The sequence below is a fragment of the Macaca fascicularis genome, chromosome 9 (assembly GCF_037993035.2).
Source record: "Macaca fascicularis isolate 582-1 chromosome 9, T2T-MFA8v1.1".
Taxonomy (NCBI): domain Eukaryota; kingdom Metazoa; phylum Chordata; class Mammalia; order Primates; family Cercopithecidae; genus Macaca; species Macaca fascicularis.
In genome coordinates this window covers 72,965,289-72,988,047 of record NC_088383.1, presented here as the reverse complement: position 1 = coordinate 72,988,047, position 22,759 = coordinate 72,965,289, and the positions used below count along the sequence as shown (strand labels likewise).

General features: G+C 40.6%; 1 protein-coding gene across 5 annotated transcripts in view; it reads right to left on the bottom strand.

The window, feature by feature from the left end:
• Positions 1-1,047: 1,047 nt before the first annotated feature.
• Positions 1,048-22,759, bottom strand: part of ANXA7 (annexin A7) — a 40,511-nt gene continuing 18,799 nt past the window's right edge. For 2 of the 5 annotated variants that reach the window (XM_045362039.2, XM_005565510.4), the window contains 9 exons: positions 22,506-22,571; positions 14,157-14,259; positions 13,547-13,641; positions 9,067-9,180; positions 8,660-8,830; positions 5,470-5,640; positions 5,316-5,391; positions 4,351-4,463; positions 1,048-1,817 (listed from right to left, as the gene is read on the bottom strand). In XM_045362039.2, the coding sequence (XP_045217974.1) occupies positions 1,695-1,817; positions 4,351-4,463; positions 5,316-5,391; positions 5,470-5,640; positions 8,660-8,830; positions 9,067-9,180; positions 13,547-13,641; positions 14,157-14,259; positions 22,506-22,571 (1,032 nt within the window). In that variant the 3' untranslated portion in view covers positions 1,048-1,694. Of the gene's footprint in view, positions 1,818-4,350; positions 4,464-5,315; positions 5,392-5,469; positions 5,641-8,659; positions 8,831-9,066; positions 9,181-13,546; positions 13,642-14,156; positions 14,260-14,400; positions 14,438-22,505; positions 22,572-22,759 lie in introns of those variants that run through there. The other 3 variants (XM_005565509.4, XM_015455881.3, XM_074001826.1) reach the window with 2 other exon arrangements.

Sequence of the window (22,759 nt, the reverse complement as noted above, 5' to 3'; positions counted from 1 at the left end):
GAATGTGGAGCAAAGGGAACCATTGTACACTGTTGGTGGGAAGGTAAATTGGTACAGCCATCATAGAAAACAGTATGGAGGTTTCTCAAAAAATTAAAAATAATATGATACAGCAATACCACTTCTGGGTATGTATCTGAAGGAAATGAAATCAGTGTCATAAAGAGGTATCTTTACTCCCATGTTCACTGCAGCATTATTCACAATAACCAAGATATGGAAACTACTCGTGTCCATTGATGGATGAATGGTTAAATAAATTATAGTATATATACACCATGGAATATTATTCAGCCTTAAAGGAGGAAATTCTGGCCGGGTGCAGTGGCTCACGCCTGTAATCCAAGCACTCTGGGAGGCCAAGGCATGTGGATCACCTGAGGGTCACGAGTTCAAGACCAGCCTGGCCAATCTGGTGAAACCCCATCTCTACTAAACAAAAAATTAGCCGGGAGTGGTGGCAGATGCCTGCAATCCCAGCTACTCAGCAGGCTGAGGCAAGAGAATTGCTTGAGCCCAGGAGGCGGAGGGTGCAATGAGCTGAGACTGCACCACTGCACTCCAGCCTGGGGAACAAGAGTGAAACTCCATCTCAAAAAAAAAAAAAAAAAAAAAGGAGGAAATTCTGCCATTTGTGACAATGTGAACTATAAACTTAGAGATCATTATGCTAGGTGAAATAAGCCAGACACAGAAAGAGAAATATTATATGCCATTTATATGTGGAATCTAAAATAGCTGAACTTAAACAGAGTGGTGGTTGTCCAGGTGAGAGGTGGGGAAAATGGGGAGATGTTGGTCAAAGGGTATAAACTTTCAGTTATAAGATGAATAAATTCTAGAGGTTTAATGTAGAGCATGGTATCTATAGTTAATAATGTATTGAACACTTAAAATTTGCTATGGTAGTAGATCTTAAGTGTTTTCACTACACACGAAAAAATGGTAACTATGTCAAGGTGACAGATATGTAGTTAGCTTGACCTTAATTGCAGAATCATTACGCAAGAAATGCTGATATCAAAACACCATATTGTACACCTTAAATATATGCAATTTTTTATTTGTAATAACTCAATTTAAAAAAGAAAACAACTGGAAAAAAAGTAGGCTATGTATCTTAAGCATATAAACATTTGACCCTTTCTTAAAAGGTGCTACAGGTAATACTCATCTATTTTCTATGTGGAAAGTGTTTATGAATACAGAACCAATTTATGCAAAATAAGATGCAAATTATTCTAGATGTAAAGAGATGAAATTTTTTTTAAAGTACACAGTTTTGACATACTATCCACTCTATCAAGCAGACCTAGAGGGATTCTGGAAGGCAGAGCTTTCAGCAACCTTCTAAAAAATTATGCAATGTTATTACACGGAATCAGAGATTGCTGTGATTTTTATTCAATTTGACATCTTGATGAGAATGAAAGTAGTAAGAATGAAGGTTTACAAACATTGCAATATTACTGTATCATTGTGATATGGCTTTACATTGATTATATGTAGAGAACAAAGTAACATTAGAATTAAGGCAATAACAACTTGTGCAAACCAAGCACATTACCCTGATACGGTCCTTGATAGAAAGCTCTTTTGGTTAGCTGATGTTTGATATTGCTGCATGCAGGTCATTGCTCTGAAGGATAAGCTATGAATAGAATTTTTTTTCATTAAAAAAAAAAAAATCCCTCCTACTGGCCCACAATAGCCAGAAGAAGTCTTCGGTAATCTCCACTCGTGTCACCTGCAATCATTGTGCCCAGAGTCTTCTGATACATCTGAGCAAACATCTGTTTTATTTGTACAAGGTCAATCTGCATAAGAAATAATATTTCTGTTAGAAAAGCAACTGTGATAACTGATATTTATTAAAATTCTTTTAAAATAATAATATCTTAATAATAATCAAAGCTGAAGGAGGAAAACACCAAGTGACTGACATTTTATGGCTGGCACTCATACCAATGCTAGCACTACCCAATGAAGGTCTGATTCACAATTCTGTAAAATACTGGATAAGGGTAGTACTAGTTTCATCTATTATTCCAAAGATACCAGTCATTTAAAGACATTTGATAGGATGACTATTACCAAAACCAAAAAATAGTCAGATGTCATGAAATGGGAACACTTGTACACTGGTCGATGGAAAAGTAAAAGGGTGCAACTGCTATGGAAAATAATATGGTAATTCCTCAAAGCAAAACAAAAAAACTCCCAAAGAATTACAATATGACCTAGAAATTCCACTTCTGGGTATATTCAAAATAAGTGAAAGCAGACTTGAACAGGTATTTGTACACCCATGTTCATAGCAGCATTATTCAGGTAGAAACAAACCAAGTCTCACAGATGAATAAAAAAAAAAAGGTGGGATACACGTACAATGGACTATTTATTACTCAGTCTCAAAAGGAAGGAAATTCTGACATGTTACAACATGAATAAACCTTGAGGACCCTATGCTAAGTAAAAGATGACAGTCACAAAAAGACAAATATTGTATGATTCCACCAATATGACGCACCTAGAGTAGTCAAACACAGGGACAGAAAGTCACATGGTTTGTTGCCACCAGTTGGGAGAAAGAAGAATGGGGAGTTACTGTTTAAGGAGTATGGATTTTCAGTTTTGTAAGTTGAAAAAACTTCTGAAGGTGAATGGTAGTGATGGTTGCATAACTATGTGAATGTACTTAATGCTACTTAAAAATGGCAAATTTTTATGTTATGTATGTTTTATCACAACTTAAAACATCCTGCTTAGAAAATTTAAGTTAAAGAACAAAGTTTCTTTCAAAATACCATATTCTGGTTGTTTTCTTTAAAAATAATCTACCTTCTTTGCTATAACTTAGGGTTTTTGGCCAGGTGCGGTGGCTCACACCTATAATCCCAGCACTTTGGGAGGCCAAGGCAGACGGATCATCAGGAGTTCGAGACCAGCCTGACCAACACGGTGAAACCCTGTGTCTACTAAAAACAAAAAAATTAGCGGGCGTGGTGGCACACACCTGTAATCTCAGGTACTCAGGAGGCTGAGGCAGGAGAATCGCTTGAACCCAGGAGGCAGAGGCTGCAGTAAGCCGAGATTGTGCCACTGTATTCCAGCCTGGGTGACAGAGCGAGACTCCGTCTCAAAAAAAACCACACACACACACACACACACACAAAACCCAAAAAAACCCAATAATAATAATAATAATAATAATAATTTAGGGTACTTTTTTTAACACTGGATCTCTGTCACCAAGGCTGGAGTGCAGTGGTGCGATCACAGCTCACTGCTGCAGCCTTGACCTTCCGGGCTCAGGTGATCCTTCCACCTCAACATCTTGGGTAGCTGGCACTACCACGCCCCGCTAATTTGTGTGTGTGTGTATTTTTTGTAGAAATAGGTTTCACCATGTTGCCCAGGCTGGTCTCAAACTCCTGGGCTTAAGCAATCCTCCTGCCTCGGCCTCCCAAACTGCTGAGATTACAGGAGTGAGCCACCACACCCCGCCATGTTTTCTTTCAATTAAAAGTTCAGGTTGGGTGTGGTGGCTCACACCTGTGATCCCAGCACTTTGGAAAGCCGAGGCGGGTGGATCACTTGAAGTCAGGAGTTCAAGGCCAGCCTGGCCAATATGGTGAAACCCCATCTCTACCAAAAAATACAAAAACTTAGCTGGGCACAGTGGCGCACACCTGTAGTCCCAGCTACTCTAGAGGCTGAGGTGAGAGAATTGCTTGAACCCAGGAGGTGGAGATTGTAGTGACCTGAGATCGCACCTCTGCACTCCAGTCTGGGTGACAGAGACCGTGTCTCCAAAAAACAAACAAACAAACAAAAAGGCACAAATGTCATTTCTTCTGAGAAAACAATAATTTTTTATAAGTGCAGTAAATATATAAAGTAAAATTTTAAAAAATGAGGCTATATTTAAGGGGACAATGATGAATATTTTAAAAACTTTATTATTAATAAAGGATGCTAAATTTAAATAGTGTTGATATCCAATAGGATTAATCTACATAGGCTTTTCATATAATTTTTATATAAGCAAAATGAAAATCAAAAGATAAATGTCTAACTTCCCATCAATTTGTATTCTCCATTGACCTTCTCAAGTAGTAAAATCTGTTAGTATTATCTTCATTAGGGCAGAGTGGCCTATTTCACTAACACAAGCTTCTCCCACAGCATGAGGAAAGTGAATTTTCTGTTCTTTATACCACCTCTTTTAGGTGACAAAGAGAGCTCTTTCTTACCATTTTTGAGGGATTGACAACCAACTGGGGAACTTCTAAGAAATCAACATTGAACATGGAGTAGACTCGACAAAAAGAGAGAGGCCTGCCTCACCTCACTTCGAGTGACCACAATCCTGACCAGGGTGGAGTCATCTGTGCCAGCACCTTTCATAGCATAGTAGAGCCTCTCAGCAAAGAAGGCAGGGCGGTTCAGGGCACACTGCACTGCAAGTTAGAGATGGTTGAGACATGGAATCATGATCTGACAAGAAGTGTACCCCTCCAGCTTCATTTATCACTTCTAGCCCTCCTTTGATTATTTTCTCTGTAATCATCTCAGAAGCATGAGGTGAGTTAAGGATGTTCAGATGTTCTCCTCCTTGATTTTTTTTGAGAAGGCTCTCTGTCACCCAGCCTAGAGTGCAGTGGTGCAATCATGGCTCACTGCAGCCTCCCAGACTCAGGTGACCTTCCCACCTCAGCCTTCTGAGTAGCTGGGTGTGAGCCACTGCCCCTGGCCCGACATTCCACTGTTAATACCAATGTGTTACTAATACTCCCCTTAGTCCTAATATCCATGAGAATGAAACTTTCACTTTGTTAGACATCTGTGTATTAGACCACCAGAAACTGGTTGTTTAATTTCAAAAAGGAAATGAGTCTCACTGGGCTGAGTACCTGAAATACCTGTTTTGAGGACTCAAACTGCTTCATGGTGATACTGTGAGTTCCTCAGGGCTTTCCCTTTCTCTTTAAAGGAAGTGCTACAACTATCAGGTATTCTTGCACAGTTCTCAAGAAAGGCCTACAGATGAAGGCCAAATAATCCCCAAAGAGCCCTGCTTGATCACAGCACTACCACTCATAGGAAATTGCATGTAAAAATACAGGATTGTTTCTGGGGGCTTGTCCAATAAAGAAAACAAAGAACAAAAAACAAACCCCAAAGGATTAGGAGGTCACCTACTGCCTAAGCAGATTCCACTTGGACTATATTATCAACATTTAAAGGGAACAACTATTCAAAGCTCCCACTCATTTAAAAACAAAATAAAGCAAAGCACAAAAATATCTTACAGATGGTCTTCAAACCACTTTCCACATATCCGGAAAACTCACGGCTCACACTGCTTAATAAATCTCGATTAGCCATCTGCAAACAAAATTAAAGGGTTAAATATTTTTTTTAATCTTAAAACAGAAGCCAAATCTTCAGAAGAAAAGCTCATACTCTGGAATAAGCCTCCATGGTAGCTCTCAGCTGAGGAAAGCTTCTTGTGGCAAGGATCATGTTAAAGCAAGATTCATCGGTCCCTAGTCTCCCCTCACCAGCTTGATAGAGACGCTGAGCATCTTCCTGAGCCATTTGGTGGTTTACACTCTGGTTCTCATCACGATTTCCCTGCAAAAGAGAAAGGCAGAAATTGGAAGAAATAAATAAAAGTTCCACTAAAACACTTTTTTCCAATCTAATTCACTTTTGGATTTAAAGAGACAATTTATTTTATTTCATTTTTTTGTTTTTGTTTTTTGAGATAGGGTCTTCCTCGTCACTCAGGCTGGAGTGCAGTGGCACAATCACGGCTCAGTGCAGTATCGACCTCCTAGGCTTAAGTGATCCTTCCACCTCAGCCTCCCGGGCAGCTGGAACTACAGGCACAAACGACCATGCCTGGCTAAGTTTTTTATTTTTTGTAGAGGCAGGGTGTCTCACTGTTGCCCAGGTGCTGTTCTCTAACTCCTGGGCTTAAGTGATCCTCCCGCCTTAGCCTTCTAAAGTTCTGGGATTATAGATGTAAGCCAATGGGCCTGGCCTAAAGAGATAATTTATTAAAGATTAATCCATAATGTCTGTCATGCATATCCTTCATTTCTATGCATGGAAATACAACTAGTAATTTATTATACTGTCAACTGGATTTTATAATATAAGATCATGGTTTAATGAGGTTATGTTAAAAATGAGGGCTTTTGGGAGCTAAATTAAACCCAAATGTTTAAACAAAAATATCTCTACTAGGAAATATAAACTACCACTCAAATGAAGAAACAGTTCTCTTAGCTGGAATTTAAGACCAATATGCACTGTACTGAGTTCTACTTTGTATTCATTCACACGACTAAGAGATATTAAGCACTTTCTTTGTGTCAGGCACTATGTTAGGTGGTAGGGACACAGGAGAGACAGGGTCTCTGCCCTCAAGAAATTTAACTCTAGGGCAGGAGGGAGGGAGGGTGTAATATGGAGGCTTCATAAACTTTCTTTTCTTCATCTGAGTATATTTTTTTAAGAGACACGATTTCACTATGTTGCCCAGGCTGGAGTGCAATGGCTATTTGCAGGCATGATCATAGCCTCAAACTCCTGGGTTCAAGTGATCCTCCTACCTCAGCCTCCAGAGTAGCTGGGAATATAAGCTCACACCACCACACTCAGCCATCTAATTATAATCTTAATATATAGGTATTTACTATAAATACATGCATAAAAATGACACATGAGCTTTACAGAAGAAGCTACAAATAACTCACTTTCTGCTAGACTGTGCCTATTTGTATACCAACTCTTCCCTGGAATAGGAGAAAAGGAAGGAGGAAGGAAGTGTTTAAGCTTAGATGGGCAGTTGGTTTCTCTCAAAAACAGAAAGACAAACCCAAACAAGAAAAGGTTGACTTTTAAAGTCTCAGGGACCATCTTAGGAACAAGATGGAAAGATGCTCCTTGCAGCTGAAGAACTGTCTTCTGAGCACCTGGCACAAGGAATATGTAGAGGCACATTCTACATGGGCGACTGAATATAACACAGGAAAAAGTAGTCACGAAAAATTTCCCCAATTATTGCCTTTGGATTCACACACACTTTCCTAGGAAGTTACTCCTCTACTCATGCCCTGGAAAAGGTAGGGCTGGGCCTTGAACTCTGCATAGAGACTCAGCACCTCATGTAAAATCTTAATACTCGTTTTTTAGTATTGTCTGTTTTCCTTCTTGTTTCTTTTAAATCCTAACCTACTTCCCTTCTCTGTTACTCTGATGTAGGTAAATTCAATTTCCTTCAACCCATTTACTTTGCTTTCTCATTTCCATGTCCACTCACTGTTACACACTATCCTTTCCACACCTACCTCCCTTTTTATTTTTTTAGATGGAGTTTTGCTCTTGTTACCCAGGCTGGAGTGCAATGGCAGAATCTCAGCTCACTGCAACCTTCACCTCCTGGGTTCAAGCGATTCTCCTGCCTCAGCCTCCCAGGTAGCTGGGATTACAGGTGCATGCCGCCACTCCTGGCTAACTTTTTGTATTTAGTAGAGATAGAGTTTCACCATATGGGGCAGGCTGGTCTCAAACTCCTGACCTCAGACGATCCACCCGCCTCAGCCTCCCAAAGTGCTGGGATTATAGGCGTTAGCCACCACACCTGGCCCCTCCCTTGGCTCTTTAGAGCCCCTCCTCTCCTTTAGATCCCTCCAGATGGTCCAATCTTGTGCACTTGCACAATAGCCAGTAACTCTTGATATTGAATTAGCATGCTAGTCATTTACATAATCTCTTTCAAATACACCTTCATCATCTCATTCTAAGTGTGCTTCTTTTCTTTTTTCTTTTTTGAGGGTAGGATCTCACTCTATTGCCCAGGCTGGAATGTAGTGGTGCGATCACAGTTCACTGCAGCCTCAATCTCCTGGGCTCAAGTGATCCTCCCACTCAGCTTCCTGAATAGCTGGCACTACAGGCACATACCACCATGCTTGGCTAATTTTTAAAAATGTTTTTTGTAGAGATGGTTTCTTGCCATGGTGCCCAAGCTGGCCTCAAACTCCTGGCCTCAAGCAATCCTCCTGCCTTGGCCTCCAAAAGTGCTGGAATTACAGGCGTGAGGCACCATGTCTGGCCCTAAGTGTGTTTCTAATGCCATTCCAAATACGTTGGAGTATTTTCTGTCAATTCTCCAGCATATCTGGGGAATCAAAATAAGGAAGGTGCTAATCACAGTTATTACTGGGAACCCTAAAACATTTTTCTGCATTTCTGGGTCTCCTCACAGAGTCCTCACTTCCTGTAGCACCTCTATGGCAGTCCTACGCGTCTTCACTTGATGGTACGGCATAATGGGGCAGGATAGTGATAAGCTCAAGTGTATACTTTCATCCCCATCCCAGCCACAGAGCCTCGTATTGGTTTCTGATTCCATACAACCTTAGAGGTTAAATCTCTAATTCCTTACAAAAGCCAGATTTACAGGAATAAATCTCAACAGTAACTACAAAGAAATCTGTACACTGGTTTCTGTGTTGTCCTTCTGAAAGATGACAATATTGCAAGGTGGCTAAATATTAAAAGGAGTAAAGAATGCTCACTGGCAAAAGACTTTTAAAGTATGTTCCCTCTATCAACGCACAAGCATTCATACTGTACTTACCTGGCACATGGACACAAGTAAACGCTCAAAATGTCCTGATGTATCTGACCTAATGTCCTTTTCAAGGTCTCGTCCAAATTCTGACTGATAACATCTGACAATTTCTCGGATTTCCTGATTTGTTCTTGTGCACAAAATCTCAATCAATACACGTTCCTGAGTTCCTGCTCCCTACATGAAATGAAGGGAGGATTATACAAATAAAAATGAAATTTCTGCAAGTAATTAAATCTTAACTGCTTCATCAAATATTACTTTGTTCTCTAGAACTAAAAACTATATATTCAGATGGATGACGGGAAATAAAGAATTGCTTTAATTACCACTGTAAATTCAGAACTGCCATAATTTGTATGGTCTTACATATGAAATAGGACAAAATACTCACAACAAATGACATACAGTACCTGCATTGCTTTCCGTAAGCTCCAGGCATCGTAATACGTAGGAGGCATGAAGAGGGCCAGAATCAGTTCTTCCATATTTCCACTTAACTCTGATTTGAGATCTTTGATTAAATCCTATTTAATTACAAATACAAGCTAAGTATATGTGTTCTCCAAATTTTGTCACTTGAGTGTAATGTATGTACAAGCAGATCTATTTTATTCATTCTATCAATGAACATTTAATAAATTCTTATTCCACTCTACGAGGTACAAAAACAAGGGATATATGAAACAAAGAATTATTCAAACTAACAAAATGATAAACAGATATTTACTTAGTAAAAGAAACTGTTCTGGCCGGGCGCAGTGGCTCAAGCCTGTAATCCCAGCACTTTGGGAGGCCGAGACGGGTGGATCACGAGGTCAGGAGATCGAGACCATCCTGGCTAACACAGTGAAATCCCGTCTCTACTAAAAAAAAAATACAAAAAAACTAGCCGGGCGACGTGGCGGGCGCCTGTAGTCCCAGCTACTGGGGAGGCTGAGGCAGGAGAATGGCCTGAACCCGGGAGGCGGAGCTTGCAGTGAGCTGAGATCCGGCCACTGCACTCCAGCAAGGGGGACAGAGTGAGACCCCCGTCTCAAAAAAAAAAAAAAAAAAAAGAAACTGTTCTTGGTTCTATGAGGAAGTAGAAACCTTTATGATCTTGTTCTTATTTTTTTGTTGTTGTTGTTATTTTTTTTGAGACAGAGTCTTGCTCTGTCACCCAGGCTGCAATGCAGTGGTGCGATCTCGGCTCACTGCAACCTCCGCCTCCTGGGATCAAGCGATTCTCCTGCCTCAGCCCCCTGAGTAGCTGGGACTACAGGCGCATCCTGCCACGCCCGGCTAATTTTTGTATTTTTAGTGGAGATGGGGTTTCACCACGTTGGCCAGGCTGGTCTTGAACGCCTGACCCCAATTGATCCACCTGCCTTGGCCTCCCAAAGTGCTGGAATTACATGCATGAGCCACTGTGCCCAGCCAATCTTGTTCTTATTTGGAAAGATACACATCTAAAAAATAATAATAAGGTAACCTGTACTCTAGCACTGGGTAAGCAGCATAGAAATAAGTAACAGAGAAAGTTGAAACAGAAAAAGTTCAAAGTCAGCTAGACAGCTCAGAAAAGAATGTAAAAATTAGCACGCAAAGAGGAAGGAGAAAGGTATTTCAGGTAAGAAGGAATACCACCAAGGAACACAGAAGCGGTTCCCAGCCTTGACTCTTCATTACATCCATTTGTGGAGCTTTAAAAACAAAACAAAACAAAACAAAACAAACCACTGACGTCCAGGACTAAGACTCAGAGACTGTGTATTTTTAAGTTTTAAAGGAAATTACGATGTTCAGTTAAGGTTGAGAATCACGCATATAGAGGCAAGAATGAGCAAAGCTTGTTCAATGGAACAATAAGACAACTGTTTTTGTTACAGAGGAAGGTTTTCTTTTTTTTTTTTTTTTTTTGAGACGGAGTCTCGCTGTGTCTCCCAGGCTGGAGTGCAGTGGCATGATCTCGGCTCACTGCAAGCTCCGCCTCCCGGGTTCATGCCATTCTCCCGCCTCAGCCTCCCAAGTAGCTGAGACTACAGGCGCCCGCCACCACGCCCGGCTAGTTTTTTGTATTTTTAGTAGAGACGGGGTTTCACCATGTTAGCCAGGATAGTCTCGATCTCCTGACCTCGTGATCCACCCGCCTCGGCCTCCCAAAGTGCTGGGATTACAGGCTTGAGCCACCGCACCCAGCCCAGAGGAAGGTTTTCATAATAGATGAGTTAAAACAAAGTTGTAACTAAATCTTGGATTATTACATTGAATGCCAAGCTAAAGAATGTGGACTTGATTCTGTTTGCTGGGAGGAACCACTGGAAACTTTTCTGTCTTTTTTTTTTTTTTTTTTCCTTTTTGTGGAGAACGGGGTCTCGCTATATTACCCAGGCAGGTCTCGAACTCCTGGGCTCAAGCTATCTTCCCGCCTCTGCCTCCCTGAGAGCTGGGATTACAGGCGTGAGCCACCGCGCCCGGCCATGGAAACTTTTCATGCAAGATAATGGCACTGATGTAGCAATAATATTCAGAATGGATGACGGTGACAAAGAAGCTATAGATGAAAACATTTAGGCTACTGGAATATTTAGTTAAGAGGTAATAAAGTCTTGGACTTGAGTGATAACAGTGGAAATGAGAAGAAACAAAGTAGACAAAAGAAACATTTTAAAGGGCCACTCTATAGATTAGATCAATAAAAACTAGTAAATAACCAATTGCTAGGACAAAGCATACAGAACACTCTGACTGATAAAGAAAAACATGGAATCAAAGATGACTCTATAGCAGGCTAGAACAGTATTTTACTAATTAGGAAGTTAAGAGGTGGCTAGTGGTATGGAAATCAGATTGTTAGTTTTAACTCTAAAGCAATATATAAGAAAACTCGAGATAGCATTGTACAGCCTAGATAAAACATTCATAACATGGCAAATATCTTTGTGAGAAAAGTGAGTCTGATGTTGAAGCTTAAGGAGATCTAGGGTTTATGTTGCATAAACAGTCACTGGGCTGGGCAGACAGGGAAAGGCAGAATAGAATAAGCAAGGTGGGACTAATCAATGGACCACTACACCATTCTGAAAAACATAAACTAGATGCAGAGAACATTAGGACATTTTTAGGATTCCTATCTAAATGACAAAGCAGGTCGGGCGTGGTGGTGCAGGCCTGTAATCCCAGCACTTTGGGAGGCCAAGACGGGCAGATCACATGAGGCCAGGAGTTTGAGACCACACTTGCCAACACGGTGAAATCCCGTCTCTACTAAAAGTACAAAAATTAGCTGGGCGTGGTGGCAGACACTTATAATTCCAGCTACTCGAGAGGCTGAGGCACGAAAATTGCTTTTGCCTGGGAAGTGGAGGCTGCAGTGACCGGAGATCGTGCCACTGCACTCCAGCCTTTTGAGACTCTGTCTCAAAAAAAGTAAAAAATAAAATAAAATAAAATAAATCAATCAATAACGCAAAGCAGTGTGCTATCCATGTTTTCCCATTATATCTGAGGAATAGTGGCATTTTTTAGCCATAGAATCTTGTTGGATTTAGAAACTGATAATCCATTCAACAAATATTAAGTGGCTACTTGCCATTATACACTTGGTACTGTAATACAAAGATGACTATGACCATGGTTTGTCCTATGGGAGCTCAGTTTTTGGGAGTGGGCCATGAGATTAGTTATAACAGAGGTTTTACAAAGTGCTGTGTACTTAATACTACAGTATTAAGAAGAAGCTAAATTCTGTCCAGACTAATGAAAGAAACTTCACAGAGTAGCTGATATGTAAGCCAAATCTTAAAGAAGTTGGCCATGAAAAAAAGAAAAGGTATTCAAGGCCAGAAGAATGGCATGTACACAACACAGAAGCATAAAAGATCATGGTGCGTACACAGAATGGCAAACATTTCCATATTATTATTTTTTTGATATAGGGTCTTGTTCTGTGACGCAGGCTACAGTGCAGTAACACAATCACAGCTCACTACAGCCTGACTTCCTGGGCTCAAGCGCAATCTTTCCACCTCAGCCTCCCAAGCAGCTGGGACTACAGACATACACCATCACACCCAGCTAATATAATTTGGTGTCATTGTTGTTGGAAATGAAGTCTCCCTATGTTGCCCAGGCTGGTCTCGAACAGCTGGTCTCAAGAAATTCTCCTGCCTTGGTCTCCCAAAGTGCTGGGATTACAGGCATAAGCCACCACGCTCAGCCCATATAATTTTAATATAGGACATGTTTAGAGAAAGGGAGAGAAGCACAAGACGAAGAATAAACAAGGGCTATGTAATAAGCCTTGAATCCCACTGTAACAGGCAGAAGATTGAGAACCATCCTCTTGATCATGATTGTAGTCGTGATCTACTTTCTACTGAATATCTATCACATGTGTGACCGGAGTAAGGTATAATTATGAGATCAAGGACTACTCTAGAATGAAAAAGCCTTTTAAGAGAAATAGGCAGGGCGCAAAGTGCTATAAACCCAGCACTTTGGGAGGCCTAGGCAGGCACATCACTTGAGGTCAGGAGTTTGAGAGCAGCCAGGCCAACATGGTGAAACTCTTTCTCTACTAAAAATACAAAAATTAGCCAGGCATGGTGGCGTGCACCTGTAGTCCCAGCTACTTGGGAGGCTGACGCAGGAGAATTGCTTGAACTTGGGAAGCAAAGATTGCAGTGAGCTGAGATCGCACCATTGCACTCCAGCCTGGACACTGCAGTGAGACTTCATCTCAAAAAAAACCAGAGAAATATATAGGGAATACAGTACTCTTGAGGTCTCTGAAGTCTAGTTGTCCCTTTTTTGCACCCCAGGTACTAATCAAAATATAGTATCCAATCTGACATGAATGCAGAGTCTACCGGCCACTGCTGGTGCTCACTCCAGGAAAGAAAAACATACCTTGCCATAAGAGGTCTTAAATGCTGCTTTAATTTTTTGCCTCTGATCATTGGAACGGTTGGCCACCACATCCACAATTGCCTGCTCGTCTGTCCCTGGAAGAACCACACATGTTTAAATAAGGACAAAGTATGTGCTAGGTGCTGCTTGAGGTCATCTTTTTTTTTTTTTTTTTGAGACACAGTTTGTCACCCAGACTGGAGTGCAATGGTGCGATCTAGGCTGACTGCAATCTCCACCTCCCAGGTTCAAGCAATTCTCCTACCTCAGCTTCCCGTGAAGCTGGTATTACAGGCATGCACCACCACACCCATCTATTTTATTTTTTATATTTAGTACAGATGGAGTTTCGCAACGTTGGCCAGGCTGGTCTTGAACACAGGTGATCCGTCCACCTCAGCCTCCTAAAGTGCTAGGACTATTGGTGTGAGCCACCACACCCAGCCTGAGGTCAACTCTGAGAATGCTTACAAGGAACCAGACATCAGATTAAATTCAGGTACGTGCACCCAGGCTGACACATAAACTTGGTTTATGAGATAAGGTTTATTTTTACTTTAGAATTGATCACTTTAACTTATTAACAAAGACAAAAATTTGTTTTCCTTACCAAAACCCTTCATTGCCTTACGAAGAATTTCTGCATCTCTCATAGCATCAAAGTTGGCAGCTGGTCGGATAGTTCCTTGAGTGCCCTGAGTCATTGCAGCAGGCTGAAAATAAAAGACATAAAATCTGAGTCAGCATTTCCAGAAAATTTCTAATGAGGAAACTTAAAGACTTCCCCAGACATCAATCTTAAGTAAGAAGGCCAGTGTTTGGGTTTTAGGGCAAGGATATGAGCATTTTATTACCAGGGCTCATTCTGGAACAGACAGGAAAGACCTATCCCCCTTCAGGACAGATTTTTCTCCTGCCAACAGATAGCCAGACACCAAACTTCCAGGAGACAAGATGGCCAAACTTGTGAAATTAAAGTCACAATCTTCTTATGGTTTCCTTTTTGGTAGAATAGGAAGAAAAAAGGAGATTGATCCCTGAATAGTGTGAGATGAGCAACAATGTTTAATTTAAAAACAGAAGAATATAAAATGGCTTTAGTGAAGTAGAACATGAGTGCCCAGTGAGATTTCAAACCAGCAATATAATTTTAGTAATATCTCTTAATTTCCTATATGGACCCTGATTATTACACATGAAATAAGTCTATATGAAAATAAAAAATTGCCATTTGGTAAATACTATGGTAGTAACTGTTTCAGGCAAGAATCACCAATGGGTGCTAAAATTAGGTGGCAAAAGTATAAAGAAACAGGATATTTGCATAGCTTACAACATTACAGCAGAGAAACCTTGCAGACACCAACTTAAATGATCAAAATTAATTATCACCAGTAATGGAATAAGTCAACAATAAGTACCTCCTGATATGATGCACTGGGGGCACAAAATCATTTCTGTGGTACTCTTGCCAAAAAGGCATGACCTGGATTTAACCATGAGAAAATATCAGACAAACCCAAATTAAGAAATATTTTACAAAATAACTGACAGTGTTCTTCAAAAGCATCAAGGGCATGAACAACAAAGACTGAGGAACTATTTCAGATTAAAGGAGACTTAAGAGACATGACAATAAATACAACACTGCATTCTGGATTTGATCCTGAACCAGAAAAAGGACATCATTGACACAACTGGTGAAAATGAAATAAGGTCCATAGGTTGGGTAACAGTACTATATCAATGTTATTTGCTGATTTTGATCGTTCTATTGTATTTATGTAGGAAGTTAACATTTGGAGAATGTGAGTACAGGGTATATACGAATTATTTGTACTATTTGCAAGTCTAAAATTATGTCAAAATTAAAAGATAAAACAATTTAAAATACAAAGCTATGAAATAACTCAATAGTTTTTCCCTATTTTTTATTTTTTACAGATAGGGTCTCGCTCTGTTGTTCAGGTTGGAGTGCATTGTTCAGGTTGGAGTGCAGTGGCACAAACATAGCTCGCAGTAACCTTGAATTCCTGAGCTCAAGCAATCCTCCTGTCTCAGGCTCCTGAGTAGCTAGTGCTACATGCATGTGCCCAGCTAATTTCTTACTTTTGTAGAGACGGGTGTCTTGCTATGTTGCCCAGGCTGGTATCGAATTCCTGGCCTCAAGTGATCCCCCTGCCTTGGCCTCCCAAAGTGCTGGAATTACAGGTATGTGCCCAGCCCAGAACAATTCAAGAAGTTTCTTTGGGTATTCAAGTCAGGGCTTAAGAGGAATGGGATGAAGATGATGCTCCACTACTTTTTAAAAAAATTTTAATTGTAACAACACATTTCTTGTATGTCTGAATGTTGACCTAAAATAAAGATTACTGTTGTAAAATAAGCGTTTTTACCACAGAAAACACACACACACACACACACAATTAATTCAGTATCTCCAAAATATTATCATTTAAACATGCAATCAATACCATTTCAAAATAAAAGGTGATTCAACTGCTTTTTAGACAACTGAAACTGTTTTTAAAGTTATACACATTGAATACAGCAGTACGCCAGCACTTGTAGGGGCAAACAACTGAGGAGATGAGAACAAGCCCCATCTTTCAGCAGCTTTTCAAGATAACACTTTTATGGGTCAATAGCTCCTCCCACTCACATATATTTTTACTCCAACATTTTCTTCTACTAGTAAGCCTTAACATCCATCCTCTACTAGTTTCCAAGCTAGGGCTGTAAGCAGAGAACTAACAAATATACCTATAGTGGTTTTAATAGAAAGCTAAAATTATTCTACTTGTAGCAAATATTCAAGTATAAAGAATTTTTATGAGCCTTCATGTCTCAAGAAATTAAGTTTCCTTTGATGTAACCACTGTCACTAAAATCCTAAACAGGACAGAAGCCATTGTTTCTAATACACTGGACTAGATAAACTAACGCTCACTGTGTATCGTCTGATGATTCTCATTTTCTGTGATTCTCTTCTGTAAAAAAAAAAAAAAAAAAAATATATATATATATATATATATATATATATACACACACACACACACACACATGTATTGACTTCATATCTTATCTGTGGGGGAAAATTTTTTTGATGTATTCTCTGTTGAAAGTCTAAGTTGGAAGTCAATTTTCAAGAATACTGTCATCTTCCAGGCATTAAACTGAATTCAAAGAAAAGAAATCAGGATCTGGGCTGGGTGCAGTGGCTCATGCCTGTAATCCCAGCACTTAGGGAGGTCGAGGCAGGTGGATCACAAAGTCAAGAGATTGAGACCATTCTGGCCAACATGGTGAAACCCCGTCTCTACTAAAAATACAAAAATTAGCTGGGCGTGGTGGTGCACACCTGTAGTCCCAGCTACTCAGGAGGCTGAGGCAGGAGAATCACTTGAATCCAGGAGGCGGAGGTTGCAGTGACTCAAGATGTCGCCGCTGCACTCCAGCCTGGCAACAGAGCAAGACTCTGTCTCAAAAAAAAAAGAGAAATCAGGATCTGTGTTCTTGAGGTTAAAACTCTAGGGGAGAGTTCTCAGCACAATCCATTACCAGCAAGTTCCAACATTTGCCATTCTTTTTTAATGCCCATTTGATTCCAACCTTCTTGCTGAAAAACTATCATAGAGCTGGGTACAGTGGCTCACACCTGCAACTCCAGCCATTTTGGGAGGCTGAGGCAGGAGGATCACTTGAGTCCAGGAGTTCAAGACCAGCCTGGGCAACACAGCAAAACCTTCATCTCTACCAAAAATTAAAAAATTAGGTGGGCATGCTGGTGCACAACTGTAGTCCCAGTTACTCAGGAGGCTGAAGGAGGAGGATCACTTGAGCCCAGCATTTCGAGGCTGCAGTGAGCTTTGATCATGCCACTGTACTCTAGCCTGACCTGAGCAGCAGAGGCCCCGTCTCAAAAATGAACAAACAAACGAAACAACAACAATCAACAACAAGACTATCAGAGAATTAGAGAACTGGATCAATCAGGAGGGATAAAGTGGCCCAACTTCCCATCTAAGACAAAAAATTTTTTTGCACCTTCCTTGATACACACAGACACATCCATACTCACATCAACCAAAATCTGCCTGTGGACTTTCAGTGACAAGAAGCTCACCCCTCACAGGGTAGCCTATTTCACTTCCATCTTAAAGTTCTTCCAAAATCTAACACTCTACATTCTGTTAACTTCTACCTACTGGTTTTAGTTCCAGCTTGAGGTGGTAATTGTTACATAAAATAAGTTGCATACGAGACTAACAAAGAAAAGAGAGAAGAATCAAATAGATGCAATAAAAAACGATAAAGGGGATATCACCACCGATCCCACAGAGATACAAACTACCATCAGAGAATACTATAAACACCTCTATGCAAATAAACTAGAAAATCTAGAAGAAATGGATAAATTCCTAGACACACACACTCTCCCAAGGCTAAACCAGGAAGAAGCTGAATCCCTGAATAGACCAATAGCAGGCTCTGAAATTCAGGCAATAATTAAGAGTCTACCAACCAAAAAAAGTCCAGGACCAGATGGATTCACAGCCAAATTCTAACAGAGGTACAAAGAGGAGCTGCTATCATTCCTTCTGAAACTATTCCAGTCAATAGAAAAAGAGGGAATCCTCCCTAACTCATTTTATGAGGCCAGCATCATCCTGATACCAAAGCCCGGCAGACACACAACTAAAAAAGAGAATTTTAGACCAATATCCCTGATGAACATCGATGCAAAAATCCTCAATAAAATACTGGCAAACCAAATCCAGCAGCACATCAAAAGCTTATCCACCACGATCGAGTGGGCTTCATCCCTGGGACACAAGACTGGTTAAACATACGTAAATCAATAAATGTAATCCATCACATAAACAGAACCAAAGACAAAAACCACATGATTATCTCAATAGATGCAGAAAAGGCCTTCGACAAAATTCAACAGCCCTTCATGCTAAAAACTCTCAATAAATTAGGTATTGATGGGATGTATCTCAAAATAATAAGAGCTATTTATGACAAACCCACAGTCAATATCATACTGAATGGGCAAAAACTGGAAGCATTCCCTTTGAAAACTGGCACAAGACAGGGATGCCCTCTCTCACCACTCCTATTCAACACAGTGTTGGAAGTTCTGGCTAGGGCAATCAGGCAGGAGAAAGAAATAAAGGTATTCAATTAGGAAAAGAGGAAGTCAAATTGTCCCTGTTTGCAGATGACATGATTGTATATTTAGAATACCCCATCGTCTCAGCCCAAAATCTCCTTAAGCTGATAAGCAACTTCAGCAAAAGTCTCAGGATACAAAATCCATGTGCAAAAATCACAAGCATTCCTATCCACCAATAACAGACAAACAGAGAGCCAAATCATGAGTGAACTCCCATTCACAATTGCTTTAAAGAGAATAAAATACCTAGGAATCCAACTTACAAGGGACGTGAAGGACCTCTTCAAGAAGAATTACAAACCACTGCTCAACGAAATAAAAGAGGACACAAACAAATGGAAGAACATTCCACGCTCATGGATAGGAAGAATCAGTATCGTGAAAATGGCCATACTGCCCAAGGTAATTTATAGATTCAATGCCATCCCCATCAAGCTACCAATTACTTTCTTCACAAAATTGGAAAAAACTACTTTAAAGTTCATATGGAACCAAAAAAGAGCCTGCATGGCCAAGATAATCCTAAGCCAAAAGAACAAAGCTGGAGGCATCACATTACCTGACTTTAAAGGCTACTCCAAGGCTACAGTAACCAAAACAGCATGGTACTGGTACCAAAACAGAGATATAGACCAATGGAACAGAACAGAGGCCTCAGAAATAATACCAAACATCTACAACGGTCTGATCTTTGACAAACCTGACAAAAACAAGAAATGGGGAAAGGATTCCCTATTTAATAAATTGTGCTGGGAAAACTGGCTAGCCATATGTGGAAAGCTGAAACTGGATCCCTTCCTTACACCTTAGACAAAAATTAATTCAAGATGGATTAAAGACTTAAATGTCAGACCTAAAACCATAAAAACCCTAGAAGAATACCTAGGCAGTATCATTCAGGACATAGGCATGGGCAAGGACTTCATGTCTAAAACACCAAAAGCAATGGCAACAAAAACCAAAATTGAGAAATGGGATCTAATTAAACTAAAGAGCTTCTGCACAGCAAAAGAAACTGCCATCAGAGTGAACAGACAACCTATAGAATGGGAGAAAATTTTTGCAATCTACTCATCTCACAAAGGGCTAATATCCAGAATCTACAAAGAACTTAAACAAATTTACAAGAAAAAAATCAAACAACCCCATCAAAAAGTAGGCGAAGCATATGAACAGACATTTCTCAAAAGAAGACATTTATGGAGCCAACAGACACATGAAAAAATGCTTATCATCACTGGCCATCAGAGAAATGCAAATCAAAACCACAATGAGATACCATCTCACACCAGTTAGAATGGTAGTCATTAAAGTCAGGAAACAACAGGTGCTGGAAAGGATGTGGAGAAATAGGAACACTTTTACACTGTTGGTGGGACTGTAAACTAGTTTAACCATTGTAGAAGACAGTGTGGTGATTCCTCAAGGATCTAGAACTAGAAACACCATTTGACCCAGCAATCCCATTACCGGCTATATATACCCAAAGGATTATAAATCATGCTGCTATAAAGACACATGCACATGTATGTTTACTGCGGCACTATTCACAATAGCAAACACTTGGAACCAACCCAAATGTCCATCAATGATAGACTGGATTAAGAAAATGTGGCATATAGGCCGGGCGTGGTGGCTCAAGCCTGTAATCCCAGCACTTTGGGAGGCCGAGACGGGCGGATCACGAGGTCAGGAGATCGAGACCATCCTGGCTAACACGGTGAAACCCCGTCTCTACAAAAATACAAAAAACTAGCCGGGTGAGGTGGCGGCGCCTGTAGTCCCAGCTACTTGGGAGGCTGAGGCAGGAGATGGCGTAAACCCGGGAGGCAGAGCTTGCAGTGAGCTGAGATCGTGCCACTGCACTCCAGCCTGGGTGACAGAGCGAGACTCCGTCTCAAAAAAAAAAAAAAAAAAAAAAAAAGAAAATGTGGCACATATACACCATGGAATACTATGCAGCCATAAAAAAGGATGAGTTCATGTCTTTTGTAGGGGCATGGATGAAGTTGGAAACCATCATTCTGAGCAAACTATCACAAGGTCAAAAAAACCAAACACTGCATGGTCTCACTCATAGGTGGGAATTGAACAATGAGAACACTTGGACACAGAATTGGGGAATATCACACACCGGGGACTGTCGTGGGGTGGGGGGAGGGGGGAGGGATAGCATTAGGAGACAAACCTAATGTAAATGATGAGTTAATGGGTGCAGCACACCAACATGGCACATGTATACATATGTAACAAACCTGCACGTTGTGCACATGTACCCTAGAACTTAAAGTATAACAATAAAAAAAAAATTGCATATATACATGTGCTTTACTTTTAGTGTTTTATGTTTAAAAATCATTCATATTCAGTCATAAAATGATTTCCCTAAAAATACAAGCATGCTTAAACTACAATCAAAATTTTCATAACAAAAGTGATTACAGGTTTATAATATGATTGGCAAACAACTTCAACAATGAAAAAAAGGACTGAAAGCAACTTACATGACTGTATCAGCAAAGCACCTTTGTATAAGAGAGAGACCACTGGTCTAGAAGGCAGAAGATATAGACTAGAATCTTCTCAGCTTTGTCCTTCACTAGTTTTGTGGCCCTAGACAAGTTTCTCAACCTCTCTGGAGCTCACATACCTCAAAGTGAGCTTAAAAAATCACTAAGGTGTTCCTCTTCCAATACTAGAATCCTTCTCCTACCCTAGCCTAAAACAAGCTTGAAAATGCTAGATATCCGGCCGGGCGCGGTGGCTCAAGCCTGTAATCCCAGCACTTTGGGAGGCCGAGACGGGCGGATCACGAGGTCAGGAGATCGAAACCATCCTGGCTAACACGGTGAAACCCCGTCTCTATTAAGAAATACAAAAAACTAGCCGGGCGAGGTGGCGGGCGCCTGTAGTCCCAGCTACTCGGGAGGCTGAGGCCGGAGAATGGCGTGAACCCGGGAGGCGGAGCTTGCAGTGAGCTGAGATCCGGCCACTGCATTCCAGCCTGGGCGACAGAGCGAGACTCCGTCTCAAAAAAAAAAAAAAAAAAAAAAAGCTAGATATCCATGAATATCCAATATAGAAATTAATAAGAAAATCAAAATAAAAGTAAGCATAAAAGTATGCTGCTTATTATGTTCCTAGTAACTTGCATAGGCTATAAAAAAATTAACAAGGCAATTTAAGAATAAAATTTGGGATTAAAATAAGAAGCCAGGCCATGCGCAGTGGCCCATGCCTGCAATCCCAGCACTTGTGGGAGGCCGAGGCAGGTGGATCACCTGAGGTCAAGAGTTCGAGACCAGCCTGGCCAACATGGTGAAACCTCGTCTCTATTAAAAATACAAAAAATGTGCCAGGTGTGGTGGCGTGCACCTGTAATCCCAGTTACTCCAGAGGCTGAGGCAGGAAAATCACTTGAACCTGGGAGGTGGAGGTTGCAGCGAGCTGAGGTCGTGCCACTGCACTCCAGCCTGGGTGACAAGAGTGAAACTCCGTCTCAAAAACAAATAAATAAATAAATAAATAAGCAGCAGCCATACATAGTAGGGCAAATATTTAATATATGGGAAACTCTGCAGCTACTGAGAAAATCCATTCAACGGACTAACTGGCTACCATGTCTAAAGCCCTACCAACCATTACAGGAACATAAAGATAAAATAGATACAGTTGAGCCCTTAAGGAAGTAATGAGAGACAAGTACATGAGAATCAGAAACAAAGGCACACATATAAAGGACCTAGTGATTAGTGAACATTAGAAAACCTTACTCACTTCACTGCTATAATCCAAAGAAACAGGAGAGAAAACAGGATAGGAAGGAAAAGATTCTGTATTGATCTGAAAAAAGAGTGAAAAGTTATAAAGGTAAAAATGGGAAACAAAACCACCCTACATAAATCACTGTCAGAAATACCAATCCCCAGCCACCCAAATTCATAGGTATAACTGCTGGTAAGGGCAGGGAAAAGGAAAAAGAACTAAAACCAAGAGCCCAGGTGAATTTCTAGGATAAAGTTGTGAGAATC